Source organism: Dendrobates tinctorius, unplaced genomic scaffold (assembly GCF_039654945.1).
Source record: "Dendrobates tinctorius isolate UK_male_01 unplaced genomic scaffold, ASM3965494v1 ptg000007l, whole genome shotgun sequence".
In the NCBI taxonomy this organism is placed as follows: domain Eukaryota; kingdom Metazoa; phylum Chordata; class Amphibia; order Anura; family Dendrobatidae; genus Dendrobates; species Dendrobates tinctorius.
The window spans coordinates 51,347,364-51,369,118 of record NW_027361675.1 but is presented as its reverse complement, the minus strand read 5'-3'; the positions used below and the strand labels follow the sequence as shown (position 1 = coordinate 51,369,118).

Genomic DNA, 21,755 nt, shown 5'->3' with positions numbered 1-21,755 from the left:
CATCAGCCGTTGAAATGTTCCTGGGGCATAGAGTTGAACTCACAGAGACCCATTGGGGTGGTAAATGCTGTTTTCTTCTTGTCTGCCTCTGCCACGGGAACCTGCCAATACCCACTAGTGAGATCTAAGGTGGAAAAGTAGTTAGCAGTTTTAAGTGCAGCTAATGACTCTTCAATTCTGGGTAATGGGTAGGCATCTTTATGTGTAATGCTGTTAATTTTCCTGTAATCAACACACATTCTCATGGTACCATCCTTTTACTTTACAAAAACTATTGGAGCTGCCCAGGGGCTACAACTGTCTCTGATAACCCCAGCTTCCTTCATCTCTCTCAACATACCTTTAGCACATTGGTATTGTGTTGGGGGTATAGGCCGGTACCTTTCTTTAATGGGTGGATGATCTCCAGTGGGGATATGGTGTTGAACCACTTTTGCCTTCCCAAAATCTAGAGGGTGTTTACGAAATACCCGCTCATATTCCTGGGTCACCCTGTAAACCCCATTTTTTTGGTATGAAGGTGTAGAGTCAGTCCCCACCTGCAGTTGCTGGCACCACTCCTCCAGCTGCTTTACAGAGCCATTGTCCTCCACCTGGTCGGATGAGACCAAGGGCTCTGCTGCCTGCATTGCATTATTACTGACAGTGAGCAGCTTAGCAACTGTGGCATACCGAGGTATTGTGACCTCCTCCTCCCCACAATTCAAAAGGTGTACAGGTACTCTCCCCTTTCATACATCAACTACCCCACTGGCTGTCAGGACAGTGGGCCTGCTATCAGAGTATACTGGCTCTACCAATGCCTGGTAATCCTTTCCTCTAAGACCTATAGCTGCCCGACACCAAATCAACATTTCACATCTGGGGAGTATTGCAATGGGGAAAGCATCACTCACTCTGACGCTGCCAATTTCTCCACCAGAGAGTTCTACCTGCTGTCTTTGCATCAGGGCCTTGATCTCCTTCTGCAGGACTCGTTGTTCACTGGAACCAGCAGTCTCAGCCACCTGTTGCAACAAGACAATAACGTCAGAAAGACAATTTTCAATTACATTTGTACCAAGAGTCATCATGGGATTACATTCACGTCGATCAATATCCACAGCTATCAGACCTTGAGATTTTAGCTCCACCCTCCCCACTTTAACAGTAATTTCTTTACATCCCACTTGTGGTAAAGACTGACCATTACTGGCAACTACTGTTAGTTCATCACTTGGGCCACGGGTGAGTTCAGAGTCAGCCCAATACTGCTTGTAGAGGATATAGGGCATAGTGGTCACCTGAGAGCCAGTGTCTAGCAAAGCGTTCATGGGGATGCCGTCAATCACCACAGGAAGGATCGGTCTCCCTCCAACATACTTGGCTCGCCAGTTCCTTGGGCCTTGTCATCCTGCTCCTGGTGGTTGGCCCTCTCCCCGAGGGGTTACTCGTTTAAAGGACAGAATCTTGCAAGATGGCCTGCCTTGTGGCAGCGACGACAGATGGGACGTCCGTCCTGGTCATAGCGGTCGTTGTTCCTCCCTCGGAGTGGCGGTGTTCTCCTCTTCCGGAGCCACGGGACATCCTCTGGACTGGAAGCAAGCTGGATCTTCTCCTTGGAGGACACCTGCAGGGACTGCATGGTTTTAGTAAGTGCAGCCATACCTTTGGTCAACTCCTGGACTTGAAGACGCAGCTCTTCTGTTGGATCTTTATCCAGAGTCTGTGCATCAGCCTCCACAGGGATGGAAGGGAAAGATGTTGCTTCCTGGTGGTAGGTGATTGCTGGGCGCCTAGGGGGCGCTGGACGGCTGACAGTTGGTTCCTGCAGTACCCGAATAGCCCTGTCCTTGAAATCAGCAAAGTCAAGATCAGGGTTCTGTAGGGCTATGATGCACAGCTGTGCTCTGTTGGTACTGGATAGGAGTCCCTCAATGAATTGCTCTTTTAACAGTCCGTCTCCATCTTTCACACTGTCAGGGTCAATCTGCTTGACGGCTCGCAGCGCCTCCTGCAGGTTAAGAGCATAGTCCCTTATACTGTCCTGTACTTTGTTTACATCCAAAGAACCTCATCTTGATTTCAGCGGCAGTGCGGGAGTCAAAGGTGCTCCTTAGCTTAGCCAGGATCTTGTTAACAGTCTCTTTATCAGTGTCCTGCCAGGCTTTTACTTCTCTCTGTGCTGCACCTGTTAGCTGCCCCATCAGGATGTTCACCTTCTGGCTTTCAGATAGAGAATACACCTCAAACAAACTGCACAGTCTCTCTTTAAATTCACTCAGGGTATGGGACTCACCCGAGTACTGCGGTAGCCAGGCCGCTCCCTTATGTAGGGCATAGACAGCGGCATTATGGGGACCGCTGCGGTGGGTGCTACCGGAGCCGCGTTGGGCACTGCATCTTGCGTCGCTGAGAGGCTGGTGGGGTCGTCCGCAGCTGCATCGGCGCTTGCCTGAGACATTCTCCTTCCCCCTAGTTAACGGTTGCCAGGCCCCAGCTGTAGGCCTCAGCTCCTCCCCTTCTCGCACGCTGCCCTCTCTTCCCGCGCGGCACTTCACTTCTTCGCGCTCTTTGTCAGGCTCCGCCCACGAAGGCCTGCCCCTTTTTCTTCCCGCGCTCGCCAATCAGCGGGATAATGGCGGCAATGGCGCCAATTTCGCACACAGTCTGTAGCACACAACAGTCTCCGGCACACAGGACCCGGGCATACCGGGCTCCGTAATCCTGTTCGTGACGCCAAAAATGGGTCGCCCTCCCAGGGCTGTGGGGTACTCGGTACCGGGCCGGTCTCTCAGAGGGGATGGTCACAGCAGCGGTGACCCGGTCCGTGGCCCTGGGTGCCCATGTAAAAGGGGTAGAGTTGGGAATAAAGTTTATAAGTGATTCGTGACGCCACCTGTGGTGTTCGGCAAGGGAGATGTTAAGCCGACGCTGCACAGATCCTCTGGGACAGATGGTGTAGTGCAGCAATGATGTTGTAGCCCTCCACAGGTAGGGCTGTTGGTCCCAGGGCAGTGTAGCGGAATGGTTAGGAAGAGGGTGTAGTGTTTGGCACAGAGATGTAGCAGTGCTGAGGATGTTGCAGGAAGGAGGCAAGGACACAACAGGGTGCAGTTTCTTTACCTTTACTTGGCAAATGCAGTCCAGGGTCCTGGTTACAGATGGCACAGGAGCAGGCTAGCCTGGAAGCAACTCAGGGATCTCTCTATCAGATGGGTTGTGTAGTCTCCTTCCTAGCGCTGGCTTGAGGTACATGCAGTACTTTGTTACGCTGAAGTTCCTCCTTCTTATCTTCTCTTAGAACTATCTCGTATGGCAGACAGCTGTAGCCCTCTATCTCTCTTGGCTCACCCGTCGCTGTTGTGCCTCATAGTCTTAGGTGGGAATAGAGCATTTACAGCTTCCTATTCCTCTGGTTTCTGTTGCAGGACCTTCAGTATCCGTACAACCGTGGAGACCAGGCTCCAGATCATGTGCTTTCACTGTGAGGGAGCTCTCTATCCTCAGCTCAAACTCCAGCTTCTCTCCACACGTCTACACACGTTGCCCTCCTCACACTAACTGCCTAATTTCCCCTCCTGGCCCTCAGAGAGCACTCCTCCCCCAATTCTGGTTCAGAGCTCCCTCTGCTGGCCCGGAGTGGGAACTGTGTTGCATGAATATGATTAACTGCTAGAGAGACCCTTCCTTGCTTCCCAGCATGACATCACCCTCCCTGGAGGAAGGCAATGCCATTGTGGCGACCATACTCCTGGGGGCGCCACATATCAGACTTTTTCAGAAGCAACATGGGAACCCTATGCACACTCCCATGAGACCTACATGCCGTGTGCAGGTCCTGGTAGTAAGACACTACGGGGACCAGGGCAGCGTGGGAGGGTAAATGAACATGCCGGCATCCCTTCAGAGAGGAGGAAGGGGACATGTGCAGGAGCATCGGCTCTATTCTAACAAGGAGGAGGTGGTGCAGGAATTGTTGTAGGAGGTGAAGGAAATCCTGATGGAATTAGGACCCACAATCCTCAGTATGGGTGTCGTCCCAGGGTCCAACTCTGTCACAGCCTCCATCAGGTTCACTCATTGTGCAGTCAGGGAAATTTAGCGTGCCTGGCCACAAGTACTTATCCATGTGTCAGTTGTTATGTGTACCTTACCAGTAACTGCGTTAGTCAGGGCATGGGTGATGTTATGGGACACGTGAAGGTGAAAGGCATGGAGGGCAGACCGGAAAAAATAGTGGTGGCTGGGAACCAAGTACGATGTCTGCCGCCATGAGATTACAGAAAGGCTTAGTGTCCAAAAGATTAAATGGCATTATTTCCAGTGCAAGCAGCCTGGAAATGTGCCCATTTAGTGTCTAGGCCTGTGGGAGTGAAGCTGGTTATTTTGGTTTCCGTGCCAAGGCCTGGGGGGAGGGACAGCTGAACACTGTGCTGGGACAAAAAAATAGGACATGATTGTTGATGGTGCTTGCGAATTTGCAATGACAGGTGCAGAGTGGGAGGCATGAGCATCTGTATCCTGGACAGGGGATTGGAAACATGGCTACGGCGCATCTGTATCCTGGACAGGGGATTGGAAACATGGCTACGGCGTTACCGAATATGGCAGGGACTCGAGCATGGCTATTGAGCACCCTCAATACTCGATCAAGTAACGAACATACCCGAGCTCCCTGATGCTCGTTCGAGTATCACGCAGTGCCTAGCATACTTGCTCATCACTAGTCGACAAACTTCCAATGCCCCAGGTCAATGAACTGATTGAAAGACAAGGGCCGGCTTGGTACATTACCACGTCTGACCTCACAAGAGGGTATTAGCAAATGCACCTATCCAAAGACACTAAGGAGAAGACTGTGTTCTCAATGCCAGATGGAAGTTTCCAGTACACAAAGATGCCATGTGGGTTTCAAGGAGCTCCGAGCACCTTTCAGAAAGCCATGGACCTGATCCTAGCTCCTCATAAGAAGTATGCAGCGGCCTACCTGGATGACAATGTGGTGTTCAGCGAGGATTGTGGAAGCCATCTGAGCAAAGTATAGGCATAACTTGATGCTCTAAGAAATATGCCATGGGTATGGAAGATGCCAAATACTTGGGTTATGTCATATATGGGAGCGAAATCAAGCCCCAAATAAACAAAAGTTGACGAAATGCATAAATGGCCACAGCCTCTTTTAAAGAAGCCGTTCAGAGCGTTCCAGGGCATCGTGAACTACTGCTGATCTATCCTTAACTTCGCCATGATAGCAGCCCTGCTGATGGACCTCCTTAAAGGTAAGAAGATGAATATGGCTATGTGGTCTCCAGAAGCTGAGAGGGCCTTTCAGGAACTGAAGCTTCTCCAAGGAGTTTGTGGTCCAGAGTGATGTGTCAGATGTCGTCCTAGGTGCCATCTTGTCTCATGAAGTGAACGGCGAAGAACATCTGATAATGTACCCGAGTCAGAAACTGGGTGGATGTCAGCTTACCAGCATAGGTGAATTTTCCCCATGTAATCCAAAGCCACGCAAAGATCAGGGTGAAGCAGCCGCAGCAAAGACCAGCAAAGGAAGGTGAGATACAGTGAGAAGGTTAAGGCTACTAGATATATATATATAACATTTAATCCAAGTTAGTTAAAATGGTATGTACATATTGCGTCAAGCACTGATAGGAAAGATCAATGTGTTTCTACTTGCATCTTAGTCATGATCTAAACCATATTCTACAAGATGTATATACCATTTTAAATACCTTGGATTAAAAGTTAATTTTATACTGGTAGCCTCAGCCTTCTCACTCGATCTAGCCTTCCTTTGTCGAGTCAGAAACTGTCCTCCTGTAAGAACTACTCCATCGTGGAGAAGGAATGTTTAGCCATCAACTGGGTGTTGGACACTCTTAAGGTACTACCTGTTATGCAGGAAGGTCAGGTTAGTATCAAACTATACCCCTCTGATGTAGAGCATAGGCCCGGGAACTTATATGGTAATGCTGATGCTCTACCGAGGGTCCAATGTATGATGGCAGAAGGTGCCAAGAACCCTGACAGTGGGCAGAACAGGGGGTATTTAAGATGACCACCGGACACGTCCTTGATGGAGATACAGTTGTGCTCAAAAGTTTACATACCCCGGCAGAATTTTTGCTTTCTTGGCCTTTTATCAGAGAATATTAATGATAACTCCAAAACTTTTTCTCCACTCATGGTTAGAGTTTGGGTGAAGCCATTCATTGTCAAACTACTGTGTTTTCTATTTTTAAATCATAATGACAACCCAAAACATCCAAATGATACTGATCAATTTTTACATACCCCATTTCTTAATACCGTGTATTGCTCCCTCTAACATCAATGACAGCTTGAAGTCTTTTGTGGTAGTTGTGGATGAGGTTCTTTATTCTCAGATGGTAAAGGTGCCCACTTTTCTTGGCAAAAAGCCTCCTGCTTCTGTAAATTCCTGGGCTGTCTAGCATGTACTGCGTGCTTGAGTTCTCCCCAGAATAGCTCAATGATATTGAGGTCAGGAGACTGAGATGGCCATAACCTTCACTTTGCTCTGCTGTAGCCAATGACATGTCGACTTGAATCGTTGTCATGTTAGAGCATCCAAGTATGTCCCATGCGCAGCTTCCAGGCTGATGATTGCAAATTTGCCTCCAGTATTTGATAACGTGCTGCATTCATCTTTCCTTCAACCTTAACCAAGTTTCCTGTGCCTTTGCAGCTCACACATCCCCAAAACATCAGCGATCCACCTCAATGATTTACAGTAGGAATGGTGTTCCTTTCATCATAGACCTTGTTGACCTCTCTCCAAATGTAATGTTTATGCTTGTGAACAAAAAGTTCAATTTTGGTCTCATCTCCAAATTACCTTGTTCCAGAAGTTTTGAGACTTGTCTCTGTGCTGTTTTGCATATTGTAGGCGAGATACTTTGTGGCATTTGCGCAGTAATGGCTTTCTTCTGGCGACTCAACCATGCAGCCCATTTTTCTTCAAGAGCCTCCTTATTGTGCATCTTGAAACAGTCACACCGCTAGTTTTCAGAGAGTCCAGTACTTCAGCTGATGTTGTTATCTGTGGGTTTTTCTTTGCATCCCAAACAATTTTCCTGGCAGTTGTGAACAAAATTTTTGTTGGTCTACCTGGTCGTGGTTTTTTTTTTTTACAGAGCCCCTGATTTTCCATTTGTTAATCACAGTTTGAACGTTACTGACTGGCATATCAATTCCTTGGATATCTTTGTGTATCCCTTTCCTGTTTTATACAATTTAATTACCTTTTCCTGTAGATCCGCTGACAATTCTTTTGCTTTCCCCATGGCTCACAATCCAGAAATCTCAGTGGCTAGATAAAAGATGCAAGAGTCTGTCTGGATCTCAGAAACTCACTCAGATTTTATGCACACACACTGATTACAAACAGGTCACAGGTGAGGATGTTACCTTTTGTAGCCATTCAAACCCATTTGTGTCAACTTTTGAGCATGTTATCAGGCTAAAATCACCAGGGTATGTAAACTTTTGATAAGGGTGATTTGGATGTTTTGGGCTGTCATTATGATTTAAAAAGAGAAAACACAGTAGTTTGACAATAAATGGCTTCACCCAACCACAACCATGAGTGGCAAAAAAGGTTCGGTGTTATCATTCATATTCTCTTAAAAAAGGCCAAGAAAGCAAAAACTCTACCGGGGTATGTAAACTTTTGAGCACAACTATATATATATATATATATATATATATATATATATATATATATATATATATAGTCATTTATCCGTAAAAGGTTACAGTTGTAATAGACATGTATATGCAAACCCTGATTGACATAGTGTTATTAAAAGATATATTAGGATATATTAGCCATAGCAAAGAACCATACCAGATGGGTGATGTGCTGTGTTTGTAGTGGAACGCCCCATTCCTCATTAGCCATAGCAAAGTACCATACCAGATGGGTGATTGCTGTGTTTGATGTGTAGCGCCATACTTCACACACAGCACATCACCCATCTGGTAAGGTTCTTTGCTATGGCTGATATATACTAATATATCTTTTAATAACTATGCAAATCAGGCTTTGCATATACATTTCTATTACAACTGTGTCACATGTAAGGGGTCGCTGTGTGTTCCACCGAGGTTGCGCACAGAGGCGTGTTGAGGCCATAGGAGTGCGTTGCAGTCACAGGCGTAGCTGTGATTGCAATGCAGAATAAAAGTGAGTATATGTCTTGGACAAGCTATTTTTCCAGGGCAGATTTAGGAAAACCTGATGGGCTTTTATTTTTGAAACAGACTACAGGATGGTAGTAGGGCAGTACATTTCCTCTCCCAGCCCGGGCAAATAAACTGGACTTTTCTTCATTAGGCTGAGAGAAAAAAGGTAGGTATCCAGCTCCAATTAAAAAATGTAATTAATTTTTTACTTCGTTTAAAAGAGTCTTTCCATGACAAGGAAGATCATACCTATGAGAACAAGGATGATCCTCCATGTCATGGAAAGATTACTTCAACCCAAGTCACCAAATAAATTATTTTTTTTTATTGGAGCTGGATACCTATCTTTTTTCCCATACTTCACATCTGGTCAGAACTAGTGATGAGTGAACGTGCTTGGATAACGTCTCATCCAAATATGCTCAAGTGTTATCCGAGCAACTGGGAGTGCCCTTATATTATGTTCGAGTCCTTGCGGCTGCATTATTTGTGGCTGTTAGACAGCCTGAACACATGTGGTGATTGTCTGTATGTTAGGGACTCCCCATGTGTGTTGAGGCGGTCTAACAGCCGCAAATCACGTAGCCATAGGGAATCAAAAATAATATACAAGAGCTCCCAGATGCTCGGATAAGAGGTTATCCAAGCACATTCGCTCATCACTAGTCAGGACAAATCTTCCGTGCACATTGAACCACAACAGGTGACCTGGCCTCCTTTCACGTTTTTGCATTTTCATTAGACTGCCCCTTTCATGGAAACTAAGACTAAACCCTATTCTGTTTATTTTTACAGACATACGGTAGTAAAAACCTAAAACGTGTGGGAACAATACTTCAGAGAGGGATTCTCATTTTACTTCTCTGCTGTTTCCCTTGCTGGGCTATTTTAATTAACACAGAACAGATATTGCTTCTATGCAAACAGAATCCACATGTTGCCAGGTAAAAAAATGTTTAGTAATGTATAGAATTTTCTAAAATACTGTATATTAAACATAATCACCGTATGCTAAAACAATCTGAGCTGATGGCCAACCAGAACAACTTATTTTTTATTAAGAGGCTGTATCGCTTGAACAGCACTGTTAAAGAGTCATCATCAATTTAACTTTTAGCAATAGTACACATGAAAATAAGCAACTTTGTAATGTATCTTATAGAAATTTGCTTCTTTCTCTGCTAGAATTGATCAGTCACTGTCAAAATTCTCAAATCTGAAGTAAAATCTGTATTCAGTGAAGACAGACTTTCCCATTACCGCTGAAATCAAGAAGCACAACAAATCTGGACAATGAGCATATTATACATGTTAGGAATTGCTATGCTACAGTGCCCAATTTATAATTAATGCTCCTAACATAAATATAGATGTAGAAGTCCCTAACTTGTCAGCTGGCACAATCTAATATATAAAGCTCAATGTGGGTGTGTATGTATGTATGTATGTCCGGGATTGGCATCCGCACCGTCGCAGCTACAGCCACAAAATTTGGCACAGTCACACGTCTGGACCCCGAGAGCGTCATATGCTATGCTGTAAAGCGAAATTTTAACCCCGAGCGTTCCAATTCACCAAACAATTTTGCCCCTATCTACATAATGGGGAAAAAGTGAAAGGAAAAGTGTTGGAGGCAAATTGACAGCTGCCAGATGTGAACAAGGGGGACTTAAAGAATGAGAGCGATGGCGCCAAAGAGTATATACTGTGCAGTTGCTAAGGTGGGGCCCTGACATGGGATACTCACCACACACTGGGATATGAACACACACAAAGTGCGTCACACACTACCAAGTGCGTCACATATACCACCCTCAGCACACTTTTCACCACACATACACCAACCTCGCCAAATAAAAGTTGAAACACAAAAGTCGCCACTCAAAACTCGCCACGCTGTCCCAGAGCTGTTTAAAAGATGAAAAATGAGCTGTGATTGGTTGCTATCAGCAACAGTTTTCTTTGTAGACAGTTGTGGTAACTGCGGCCGATTATTCTTATAATTTCTATGGTGTTATTGTCCTTCTGTAAAGCTGAAAATAACACAATTTATTACCGTGCCAACACAGACCACCCTCTGACACAGACTGCAGGGGGAGCCCAGTATCACACAGGATAGGATTAGATACACGGCTCAGCAGTCAGTGTCACACAGGATAGGATTAGATACACAGCTCAGCAGACAGTATCACACAGGATAGGATTAGATACGCAGCTCAGCACACAGAATCACACAGAATAGTATTAAATACACGGCTCAGCAGACAGTATCACACAGAATAGGATTAGATACAAGGCTTAGCAGACAGTTGGTTACCCTGCCCAGGCAACGCCGGGCTCTTCAGCTAGTACTTAATATGATACATGGCTATGTACATGTATAGGAAGAAAAAGTAATGGCATTCACTGGTCCTTTAAGAGTATGTCCCCACGGTCAGTAAACGCTGTGGGTTGGACGTTCTATACATCCGCAGCATCAAACCAGCAGCGGACAGATGTTACAGCATAGTGGATGGGATTTCATGAAATCCCAACTCCACTATGGGTGCAGGGACGCCTCCGGCTGCCCTGCGTAAATGGAAATGCGGCGGGTCTTTCCAGATCGCAGCATGTCTATTTATGGTGCTAAGACGCTTCATCTCCACAGCATAAATTACCCATAGATTATCATTAGATGTGGTAAAACTGCATTATCTTTATAGTCACATGCGTACTAAGTGCGGGAACGCAGCTTACTACTCACGTGATCTAATATAAATAATGTCTTACCTTGTGCCACAGCCGGAAGTTTGCATCCTCTGCAGTTCTTGCGATGAGCTGATCTGACCGCAAGAACTGCCGTGTACGTGACCGCCAATCACTAGACAAGTTCTCACAGTCAGCTGACCATGAGAACTGCAGTGCAGGTGACCGCCGGAGACTGAGTTATCTCTGGTGGTCATCTACATGATCCGCTGTGTCTGGATGTCAGGCTGGATGGTGGCATAATGCCACTGTTCAGCCAAAGGCATCCAGCTGTAGCAGAGCTGGACTCGTCGTGGGACAGGATGTATATCTTCTTGGCGGACAGGTATGGTATAATGTTGCTTTTTTATTTTATTTATCTTACAGGAGATCGAGGGCTTTGCTGGAATTAAGCAATGCACTAAGTATGGTGTAATTGAGAATATTAAAGTAGTCTGTGTCCTTATTCTGGCTGTGTCTTTATTTACCATGAAATTATAGGATTAGCAATGGATAGGTGTCTTATAGATGCTTCTCCATTTCTAAGCCGTGGGCTTGATGTCATCGGACAATACAAAGGTGACATCAGTCCCACAAATATTACCCCACTTGCCACCGCTACAGGGCTAGTGGGAAGAGCAGGGTAAAGTGCCACTAATGGCACATCTTTGAATGTGCCAATTGTTTGGCTGCCGGTGTGCTGCTATTTTTAGGCTGGTGAGGGCCAAAATCCATGGGCCTCACCAGCCTGACAATACCAGGCCGCAGCTGTCTGCTTTTTCCGTGGCTGGTTAACAAAAATAGGGGGAGCCCACGCTGTTTTTTATTTGGAGGGGTTTCCACTATTTTTGCTAACCATCCAAGGTAAGCAGTCCGGAGTCCGATGCCATCTAACCCTTGCCTGTACCCAGGCATGCCACCTAGCACGTATCATGCCTTGGACCTTGGCATGCCCACGCACCTTGCTATGTATCACTTTGTCCTTGTTATCACGTCTTGAACCTGATTAAACCCTGAGACCACGCTTTGTCTTGGCTTGCACCCTGCACGTTCCCTGTTGCCAGTCACACAACCGTGTCTTCGCTGAGCCGATCGCCTGGTTCCAGCAGTCGTGGTGACTCACCCCCTTGGTCTTGCCCCTGATACTCCCTGTATAGGGGGTGGTTCCTCACAAGGTCAGTTCGCCCTAGGTGGGTGGGTGCCACGACCCAGAGGGTCCACTCTAGAAATTGACTCAGCAGAAGCTGACTCTGTCACACCCAGCAGATGGACACTCAACCAGGGGTGTTAATATTTTCAAAAATTATTGGCAGACATCACCAAATTGGCATCCATCAATTTCACCACAGTAAAAATTGTACAATAGGGACCAAAAGGTCTTCCAATATGCCCAATCCAGCAAATAGACACCCAACCAGGAGTGTTCACATTCAAACAAATGAGGGCGTGAAACCACGAAAGTGGCATCAATTTCACCATGACTGTTCACATTTCCACAAATTTGTGTTAACATCTGCAACAGCAGCAACAGCAGGCACAGAAGCCACACTAAAGATATCAGAGAATGCAGTTGCGTGGCATTAATGCAGCATACAAAAAACTGCAATATCACCTAGTCTGTATAGTCTGCGATTGGGGTGAAAAAGTTCTTTGAGATCCATGACTTGTTCATCTTGATGAAAGTTAGGCTGCCTACACTTTCAGGGGACAGCTGGCTGTACTTATCCGTCAGCATACCACCAGCAGGGCTGAAGACACATTTTGAGAGAAGGTTGGCTGCCGGGCACAATAAACCTCCAAGGCGTGTGAGGTGAGCTCAGGCCATTCATCCATTTTGGAAGACCAAAATGTGAAAGGCTCGAAACCCTCCCTGATGGTACTGATATTCAGTTCTAGATACTCCTTCACCATCCTCTCGACATTCGTTCACCACCTGTAAGATTTGGACTGTTGTGCTTGTGCACAAGCTGGTCTAAAAAAGTGTCAAAGGACTCACAGAAATTGCTTCTCTCACTTACACTACTGCTGCTGCTAATGTTTTGGCATTGGCGAATTGATGTGCCGGATTGTTGGAAGTCTAGAGCTACAATGCAAACTCTGTGCTTCACTGCTGTCTTGGAGAAAAGCGCTCTTAAGGTTGTGTAAAAGCGTGTTTCAATACTCCAGCATTTGCAGATCCCTTTCCAGGGTGGGAAGAATGTGTAAAAATTTGGTTTTATAACATGGATCTAATAGTGGTAACCCAGTAGTCACCCTATTTCTAAGAATAACTTTACAGGATCATGTTGCAGATAGTGCAGCAAAAAGGGTCTCATATGTCAGGCTCTACCATGAGGTCCAAGCCCATGCTGTGTTGGTGGCTGGGTAACACAGATTGTTTCCACTGTCCCCTCCCACCAACAATAGAGAGGGGGAGGACTATCCCCTTCATGTCCTGACAGTTGATCACCCATCACCTCTTCCTCCCTTTGTTCCTCTGATCTTGTACCTTCACTAACAGTTTGTTATCACCAGCCCTCCTCGATCGCAGTTATCCACCCTCCCTTGGCACCCGCCAGTGTGACAGTCTGGAACTTAGTGACAATATTATCCCTTCTGCATCCTCCTCTGTGTGGCACCCCAGGAGTCCAGTTGCCACAGTGGCATTGCCTCCCTCACGGGGGGTGATGTCAAGCCTGGAAGCAAGGAGGGGTCCTCTGGCCAGATAACACTAACATCCAACACTTTTCCTGACTTCAGGCCAGAAGGGGGAGCTCAAAACCCGAGTTCAGGGGAGCTTCCCTACAAGTTCTTGCCTGGAGGTGGGGTTAGTCAGTCAGTAGTAGACAGTCTGTGGGAGTCTGTGTAGGGAACAGGAAGAGTGAGGAGCTTGTCCCCAGACAAGAGCAGAGTAAAGAGAGAGGAAAAGAGAGAAGTTTAGGAAAACCTGGGGAGTGGAGCTTTGGTCAAGCTCACCCCAGGCAGAGCGCTTGACATCGGACACCGAAGTCCGTGGCTGCACAGGTACAACTGTCCCAGCAGCTAAATTTGGAGGGCAGGAGACTGCAGGCCTCCTGGCCCCATCATACACCCGAAGGCACAGCAGCATCCCAGAGCCTGGAGCCGCCACGAAGGAGCGACACCTGTAACAGGCTCAAGTTGCCTGCCATACAGACAAGTACTAAGGACGATAAAGAACAGAGGACTGAGCATAGCTTTAGACAGCCAGGACCTCAGAGACCAGCGCAGTAAGGAGGCATCCAACCCCATCTGGCTCAGGGGATCCTGTTATGATTGGGTCACCGAGGAGGATAGCAGGCCCAGGCTAAGCCACAGAAAACCAGAGAGGTTGGTAACTAAGCGGATGCAGACCGCTGATCCTGTCCACACAACTAGCAGTAGCCGTGGAGCATACCTACGATGATCCTAGATGCCTTGGCACAGCCGGAGAGCTAACTAAGCCTAAAGCAAGAAAGGGGAAATCTAAACTGCCCCGGAGCAGACCCCAAAGGAATAGATAGCCCCCAAACATATATTGTCGGTGAGACAAGATGAAAACACAAACGCAGGCAGAAAAATAGACTGAGCAAACGATGGGGCCCACACTGACTAGACAGGACAATAAAGGAAAGACACTGTCTGCAATCACGCAAAAAACCCTGCAAAAAAGTCCAACACGTCTGATGCACAAAAACACTGAAGTCACACAACTTCGCCCCCACTAATCAGCACTCTGGTATGTTCTGAAAGCAAAGCAAAAAGAGACCAATATAAAAAGGGACAAAACAAACTGGCACATGCAGTAACATATGGGCGGTGATTCAGCACATCCCCAGCCGGAGCTAGCTGACCCGCACAAAGCAGAGATAAACAAAACTAGATCAACTGCAAACAGAATAGCAAATGAACCACTTAGCTGAACATGCAGGGAAAGAGTAGGAGACATCAGACCTCAGGAGGCACAAGAAGAAAATCACCAGCAGGGATAGAGGGAGTCAGCTGTCTTAAATCCCAATCAGAAACCCCAGATCTCCAATCGTCTTCTTCATTATCAGGTGGCAAGCCTCTGTCAATCAGATCAGCTCCACTACCTCCAGTAACCACCAGAGGGAGCCCAGAAAGAGAACTCTCAATCTGACCAGCTCCACTATCTTCAGTAATCACCAGAGGGAAGCCAGAGAGAGAATTCACAACAGGATCCTGAATTGCTTCCAGATCTCCATTTCCACCTGTACCAGTGCTTTGGTCTGCACATCAATCCAGCAAGTAAAGGTAAAGGAAACTACAGTTCTTGTGTCTGCAGTTATTAATCATTCCCTCAGCCCTGCACTACATCCGTCATCACCATCTTTAACAATATAACTGCCTTGGGACCTGTGGAGAGCTGTAACAACTCTGCAGCATCACCATCAGGCACAGCGGTCTCTTTAAGCACCGTCACCTACCACAGGTGGCATCACGAACAATCTCTTTTAAGCTACGTCATCAGAGGTCATTCGCGCAATGCATCCCTGGTAACGGAAGTTGCCGGCAGCGCCATGAGGGCCGGGAGGATTCCGGGGGCTGACGGAGGGTAAGTATCTCTCTATTTTTTAAATTATTTTTAACATTCTATCTTTTACTATTAATACTGCATAGGCATAGGCAGCATCAATTGTAAAAAGTTTGTCACACTTGTCAAGCATTATGCTTGACAAGTGTGACCAACCTGTCAATCACTTTTCCAAGCGATGCTTCAAATCTTTTGGAAAAGCGCAAGCATTCTGCAAGCTAAAAACCCTTGCAAAAGGCTTGTGTTTTGCGGGAAAACGCATGTGAATTCCGCATACGTTTTACCCGCGGCGGGGAGTTGCGGAAATGCTGTGGTGGACATTTCCGCAGCATTTCGGCAACGTGGGCACATAGCCTTAGCGTCAAAATGTCGCTAAAACAAGATGTCCACTCTTTATATGGAGAGGGACATGTGATTTCAGCAGCCAATGACACAAGCCATTGAGTCAGGACATTGTGGATGTTTCCTGCGCTCTGATTGGCTAGCCGCAATGTGTACACATAAAGTTAGGGGAAAAAATTACTGTTTACAAGAACGCCGCACCTCTGAGCTCTGCAAACTTACTCCCCTCAAACACGTGCCAAACGCTCATGATACACAACCATTATTGTTGCTAAAGTGCTGAAAATACTTTTGTAGCAACGCAACTATTTTCCCACACTTTTTACCAAATGTTACCGATTTTTTTTTTCTGATTTTATAAAATTTTGCTTGTGTTTCCGATCACGAATCCGAATATGCCATATTCGTGCCGAATTTATGTTTGGCGATCGATTTACGAACAAATTCGCTCATCAATAATTATATTGTCCTCTGCAGAAAATCCATAATATGCCCTAAATAAGCCTCTTACAGCACATCGCCTCTACATTGACTGCCCTGATGAATGACACCCACCTCACTGTCTGCCTTAATGAGCTATAATCACCACACTGTCCGCCATTATCAGATATAACTGCCACACCATCTGCCTTTATCAGATTTAACCGCCACACAATCCACCCTTATGAACCACATCCTATATGGCTGTCCCCTCTCCAATGGTTTCTTTTACGCTCTCTTTATCTCCACACTCCCTCCTTCCACCATGCTAACCATCATTTCACGCTTCTTTTCTCCATATCCATAATGTACCCCCTCTTCACACTGTCCTCATACTGCCCACTATGCTGCCCTATCCAAAACTGTGTGCCCTTCTTACACTGTCCTTATTTACAGTGTAATGATCACCGCAGCTCCTTGAACAGTGTTTTCACCGAAGTCCACCATATGCTGTGTGATATCCACCACAGCCCCCTCATATATGGCTCCCACAGAACCCCATACAGTATGATGGACCTCATAACCATCTGTACAATATAATGGCCCCCATATCCCCTTATACATGGTATAATGCCTCTCAGTCCCTTAAATGCAGTATAATGTCACCCACTGCCACATACAGTATAATGTCCACACCTATACAGTAAGACACCACCACAGCCACAATATTCAGTATAATGTCCACCACAGCCCCACATATTCAGAATATCCAGCTCAGCCCCCCCATGTACAGTATGATGTCTACCCCTATACAATATGATGGCCTCACAGCCTCCATACAGATTGATGGTCGCCACAATCCCCCATGCAGAATGATGCACCCACAGCCCATTGTATACAGTGTAATGTCCCCCAAAGCTCCCAGTGTGATGTCAAACCCAGCCCCTCAAAAAGAATGATATTCACCGCAGCCCGAAATATACCATATTATGCCCAACAAAGCCCCCCATACACTATGGACATCACAGCCCCTACACAGTATAATGTCCCTCATAGCCTCCTATATAGTATGGTCACCACAGCCCCCAATATAATGACCCCACAGCCTCCTATGCAGTATGAGAAAAAGGAAAACGGTCTTAGGAGCGCAGGAAGGAGACTCAGACAAGAGATGGGTTTAAATCACAACGTGTTTGCGACGGAGGATCCGTCTTCATCAGGTGGAAGGTTGAAACTTCCACTTGATGAACACGGATCCTCCGTCGAAACGCGTTGTGGTTTAAACCCATCTCTTGTCTGAGTCTCCTTCCTGCGCTCCTAAGACCGTTTTCCATTTTCTCATTGCTCCTATCCTCCATTGGAGGTTTTCGGCTGGAGCTGCGGTGAAGACCTGACATCCCAGTCTGCCCCTGGGTTGCTTCCTAAGCGCTTCTTTATGGCCGCTTATCACTGACTCTTACTCCTATACAGTATGATCACAAAAGCCCTCCAGTTTATTGTCCCCCACAGCCCACTATACAATAGAGTCATCAAAGCGCAAGTATAATGCCCCCCCACAGCTCCCATACAGTATGGCCACTATAGAGCCCCAGTATAATTTCCCTCACAGCCCTCTATACAGTATGGTCACCACAGCCACCCATAAATGTCACCAACAGCCCCAGATACTGTATGGTCACCACAGCCCCCCATATAGTATGATGCCCCCACAGTTCCCCATACAGTATGGTCACCACAGCTCCTATACAGTATAATGTCACCAACAGTCCCCAATATAATATCCGCCACAGCCCCAGTATGGTCACCATAGCTATTAACATAAGGTCTCCAACAGATACCACAGCCTGCCAATATAAGGTCCCACACAGCCCCCAATATAGTATGCATTTCAGAGCCCCCATTATAATGTCCCCCACAGCTCCCCATATAATGATATTCCCCAGCCCCTGTATATTGTCCCCCACATCCTCCCATGTATGATGATGTCCTCACAGCCTTTAGTAGATTGTCCTCCAATGCCCCCTGCATAATATGATGTCCCCACAACTCCTAGTATAATATCCCCACAGCCCTCTTTTCAGTGGCCTAATAATATAAGAAAAATAAAAAACCATACTCTCCTAATCCAGGCTTCTCGTCCAACCGCCATTTTATCTTGTATCTTGATTAGCAGTGGGCATTGAGCAGCACAAATACAATTGAGGGCAGACAAGAATACCATTGAATACAGAGAGGGAACGACAGCTGACAGTGTGCTGAATGCTGATGTCTGTGTAGAACGTTTGCCGACCCAGGGGTGGTCGCTACAGCACACTCCATACTCCCGATGCAGTCCCCGATCCTTTCCCCGATGAGCGAAAAGACTGAAGTCCAGAGCCAGGAGTACTTCACACAAAAACCGTTTATTCTTCTCCAAAACACAGCAACCTTTTGGACAGCTTCCATACACCTGTCTGGGTACCTATTAAACCAAAAAAATTTTCCCCATAGCCAAGTGGAAACACCTCTAGACCAACAATATGTACCAAAAACAGAAAGCAAAGGCGAAAATTGAAAATATTCTATGTGACGATTAAACGTAATAATATGATTCCCAATAATTTATGTATAACTCGTCACTATGAAATATAAAGATATTATAAAAAATCCCTAAATAGAGCAATAGAGGCTCACAAAATATCGAAAAATATTATAAAGTTTATTAATCATAACATATCGTGACAGAAAAAGGCATGGGTATACGAGTGCAATGGGGCTACAGATGAAAGGAGAGGGGAAACCGGTGTGAAAATGATGGTATTCATTACAAAATAGTGCACTCACAACGGTAGTAATAATACATGGTTGTGTCGCGATAATCATCAAATGGTTCACATATGAATACATAAATGTAGGCTAGTTCCATTAGCAGACACAAAAATAATTTAGAAGTGCAAAAGTCAGGGAATATTTTACACACCAAACAGAGAAAAAGAAAAAGTCCCACTAAGAGATTTGCATGTGAAAAAACCGCAACAACTACCTGCTGATAATAACAGCAGGACCTATGGTCTATAGGAAAGTGAGCGCCCATGTAAAGTCATTATATCAAGTCTCTTGATATCACTTCCCTTTACACCATAATCCACCATGAAAAGGGGTGCGAATCTGTGGAATTTATGACGAAAGCTAATGTTTTACCTAATGATCAAATTACTTTTTGCTAGGCGTCGGATTCCTGACACTGCACAGCACAAATCCAGAGCCAGACATCCAGCGGTCTCCCATTCTCCTCCGACCACTCCGGGTGCTGCTCAACAATCACGGCGAGCCAGGCGTGCTGCTCAGACTTGCTCTGACAGCCTGGATGTTGCTGCCACCTCTGGTGCAGCAATGGTAGCGCAACCTGCTCTGCAGGGAACCGCTCCAGAGGCTAAGTCCTCATGCCGTGCTACTGGGCATGCCTGCAAGGTGACCTCTCACTGGAGATCAGGGGTCACATGCTCAGGTCCTGCATTGGATCTGATTGGTCCTTCCCAGGGTACTGGAAGGTCCCGGAAGCACATGGCTATAAAAAGCCCGCATGGCGGCTCGGCCATGCGCTAGTGTAGCATATTATGCTGTGTGTATGGTGATGGATGCATGGACTGGTGACTGACTTATTAAGAAACCCCTTCCCTCTGATAATACGAATGGTGACAGACTGTTGATCAGTCAGCGCCACATTGTGGCAAGCTACACGCCACTGTGCCTCCTGCACTGCACACTAGCGTCCGACGGTGTCCGGATCCTCGGCATCGTCACTTAGCGACAGTAGCTACCGCTGCACTGCAGTCAGCAGTACCTGTTGGTGTTCGCGGCTGCGACGCCACCCGCTGGTTAGCCCTGTGAAGCGAACAGGCCCAGCGTTCATACTTTAGTTTCTTTAGGGTGTCTCTGTGATTAAACAGAGTCTGTCCTAGCACCTCGGGTGACGTAACCCGAGTGCACTACTACGCCTCCTAGCATGTCTGCCATCGTCCAGCAGCGGTCGTTACATCTACCACACGGTGGACCCCGGGTGGCAAGCGCACCTCCTATCATTTATATTTGGTGCGTTCCGCCGACACTAGCACTTTTATTGTAGAATGTATTTATAATTACTTCCGTTTTGGAGCGCACTACTACTCCCAGCAGTGGGGGACTGCAATGGGTACCTGGTTCGCTCCTAGTTATGCAAATTTGTACTTTGGTATGTGGGAACATGAAACCATTTCCCCTGGTGGTAACTTACGTGCGAACCTGGTACTATGGCAGCGCTTCATAGACAATGTTATTTTTATATGGTCTGGTCTGGTGGGCCTATTCTTTTAGTGGATTTTAATAATGAACTAGCTGAAGAGCCCGGCGCTGCCCGGGCATAGCAACTAACCCATATACCCATCACACATCCTTCATCTCATAGTCCCATACCCATATACCCATCATACATATCCTCCATCCCATAGTCCCGTGCCCATATACCCATCATACATATCCTCCATCCCATAGTCCCGTGCCCATATACCCATCACACATCCTCCATCCCATAGGCCCATGCCCATATACATATCCTCCATCCCATAGTCCCGTGCCCATATACCCATCACACATCCTCCATCCCATAGTCCCGTGCCCATATACCCATCATACATCCTTCATCTCAGTCCCATGCCCATATACCTATCATACATATCCTCCATGCCATAGTCCCGTGCCCATATACCCATCATACATATCCACCATCCCATAGGCCCGTGCCCATATACCCATCACACATCCTCCATCCCACAGTCCCGTGCCCATATACCCATCATACATATCCTCCATCCCATAGTCGAGTGCCCATATACCCATCACACATCCTTCATCTCAGTCCCATGCCCATATACCCATCATACATATCCTCCATCCCATAGTCCCGTGCCCATATACCCATCATACATATCCACCATCCCATAGGCCCGTGCCCATATACCCATCACACATCCTCCATCCCATAGTCCCGTGCCCATATACCCATCATACATATCCTCCATTTCATAGTCGAGTGCCCATATACCCATCACACATCCTCCATCCCATAGTCCCGTGCCCATATACCCATCACACATCCTCCATCCCATAGTCCCATGCCCATATACCCATCATACATATTCGCCATCCCATAGTCGAGTGCCCATATACCCATCACACATCCTTCATCTCAGTCCCATGCCCATATACCCATCATACATATCCTCCATCCCATAGTCCCGTGCCCATATACCCGTCATACATATCCTCCATTCCATAGTCCAGTGCCCATATACCCATCACACATCCTCCATCCCATAGTCCCATGCCCATATACCCGTCATACATATCCTCCATCCCATAGTCCAGTGCCCATATACCCATCACACATCCTCCATCCCATAGTCCCATGCCCATATACCCGTCATACATATCCTCCATCCCATAGTCCAGTGCCCATATACCCATCACACATCCTCCATCCCATAGTCAACCATTGACATCATAATGAGCGGAGGGGCTTGTAAACTAT

At 46.6% G+C, this 21,755-nt stretch overlaps 1 protein-coding gene across 1 annotated transcript in view; it reads left to right on the top strand.

Moving 5' to 3' along the window:
• Window positions 1-21,755, top strand: part of LOC141088480 (multidrug and toxin extrusion protein 2-like) — a 167,350-nt gene that overhangs the window by 62,700 nt on the left and 82,895 nt on the right. The window contains exon 4 of the mRNA XM_073574576.1: window positions 8,989-9,137. Within this exon, the coding sequence (XP_073430677.1) occupies window positions 8,989-9,137 (149 nt within the window). The remainder of the gene's footprint in view (window positions 1-8,988; window positions 9,138-21,755) is intronic.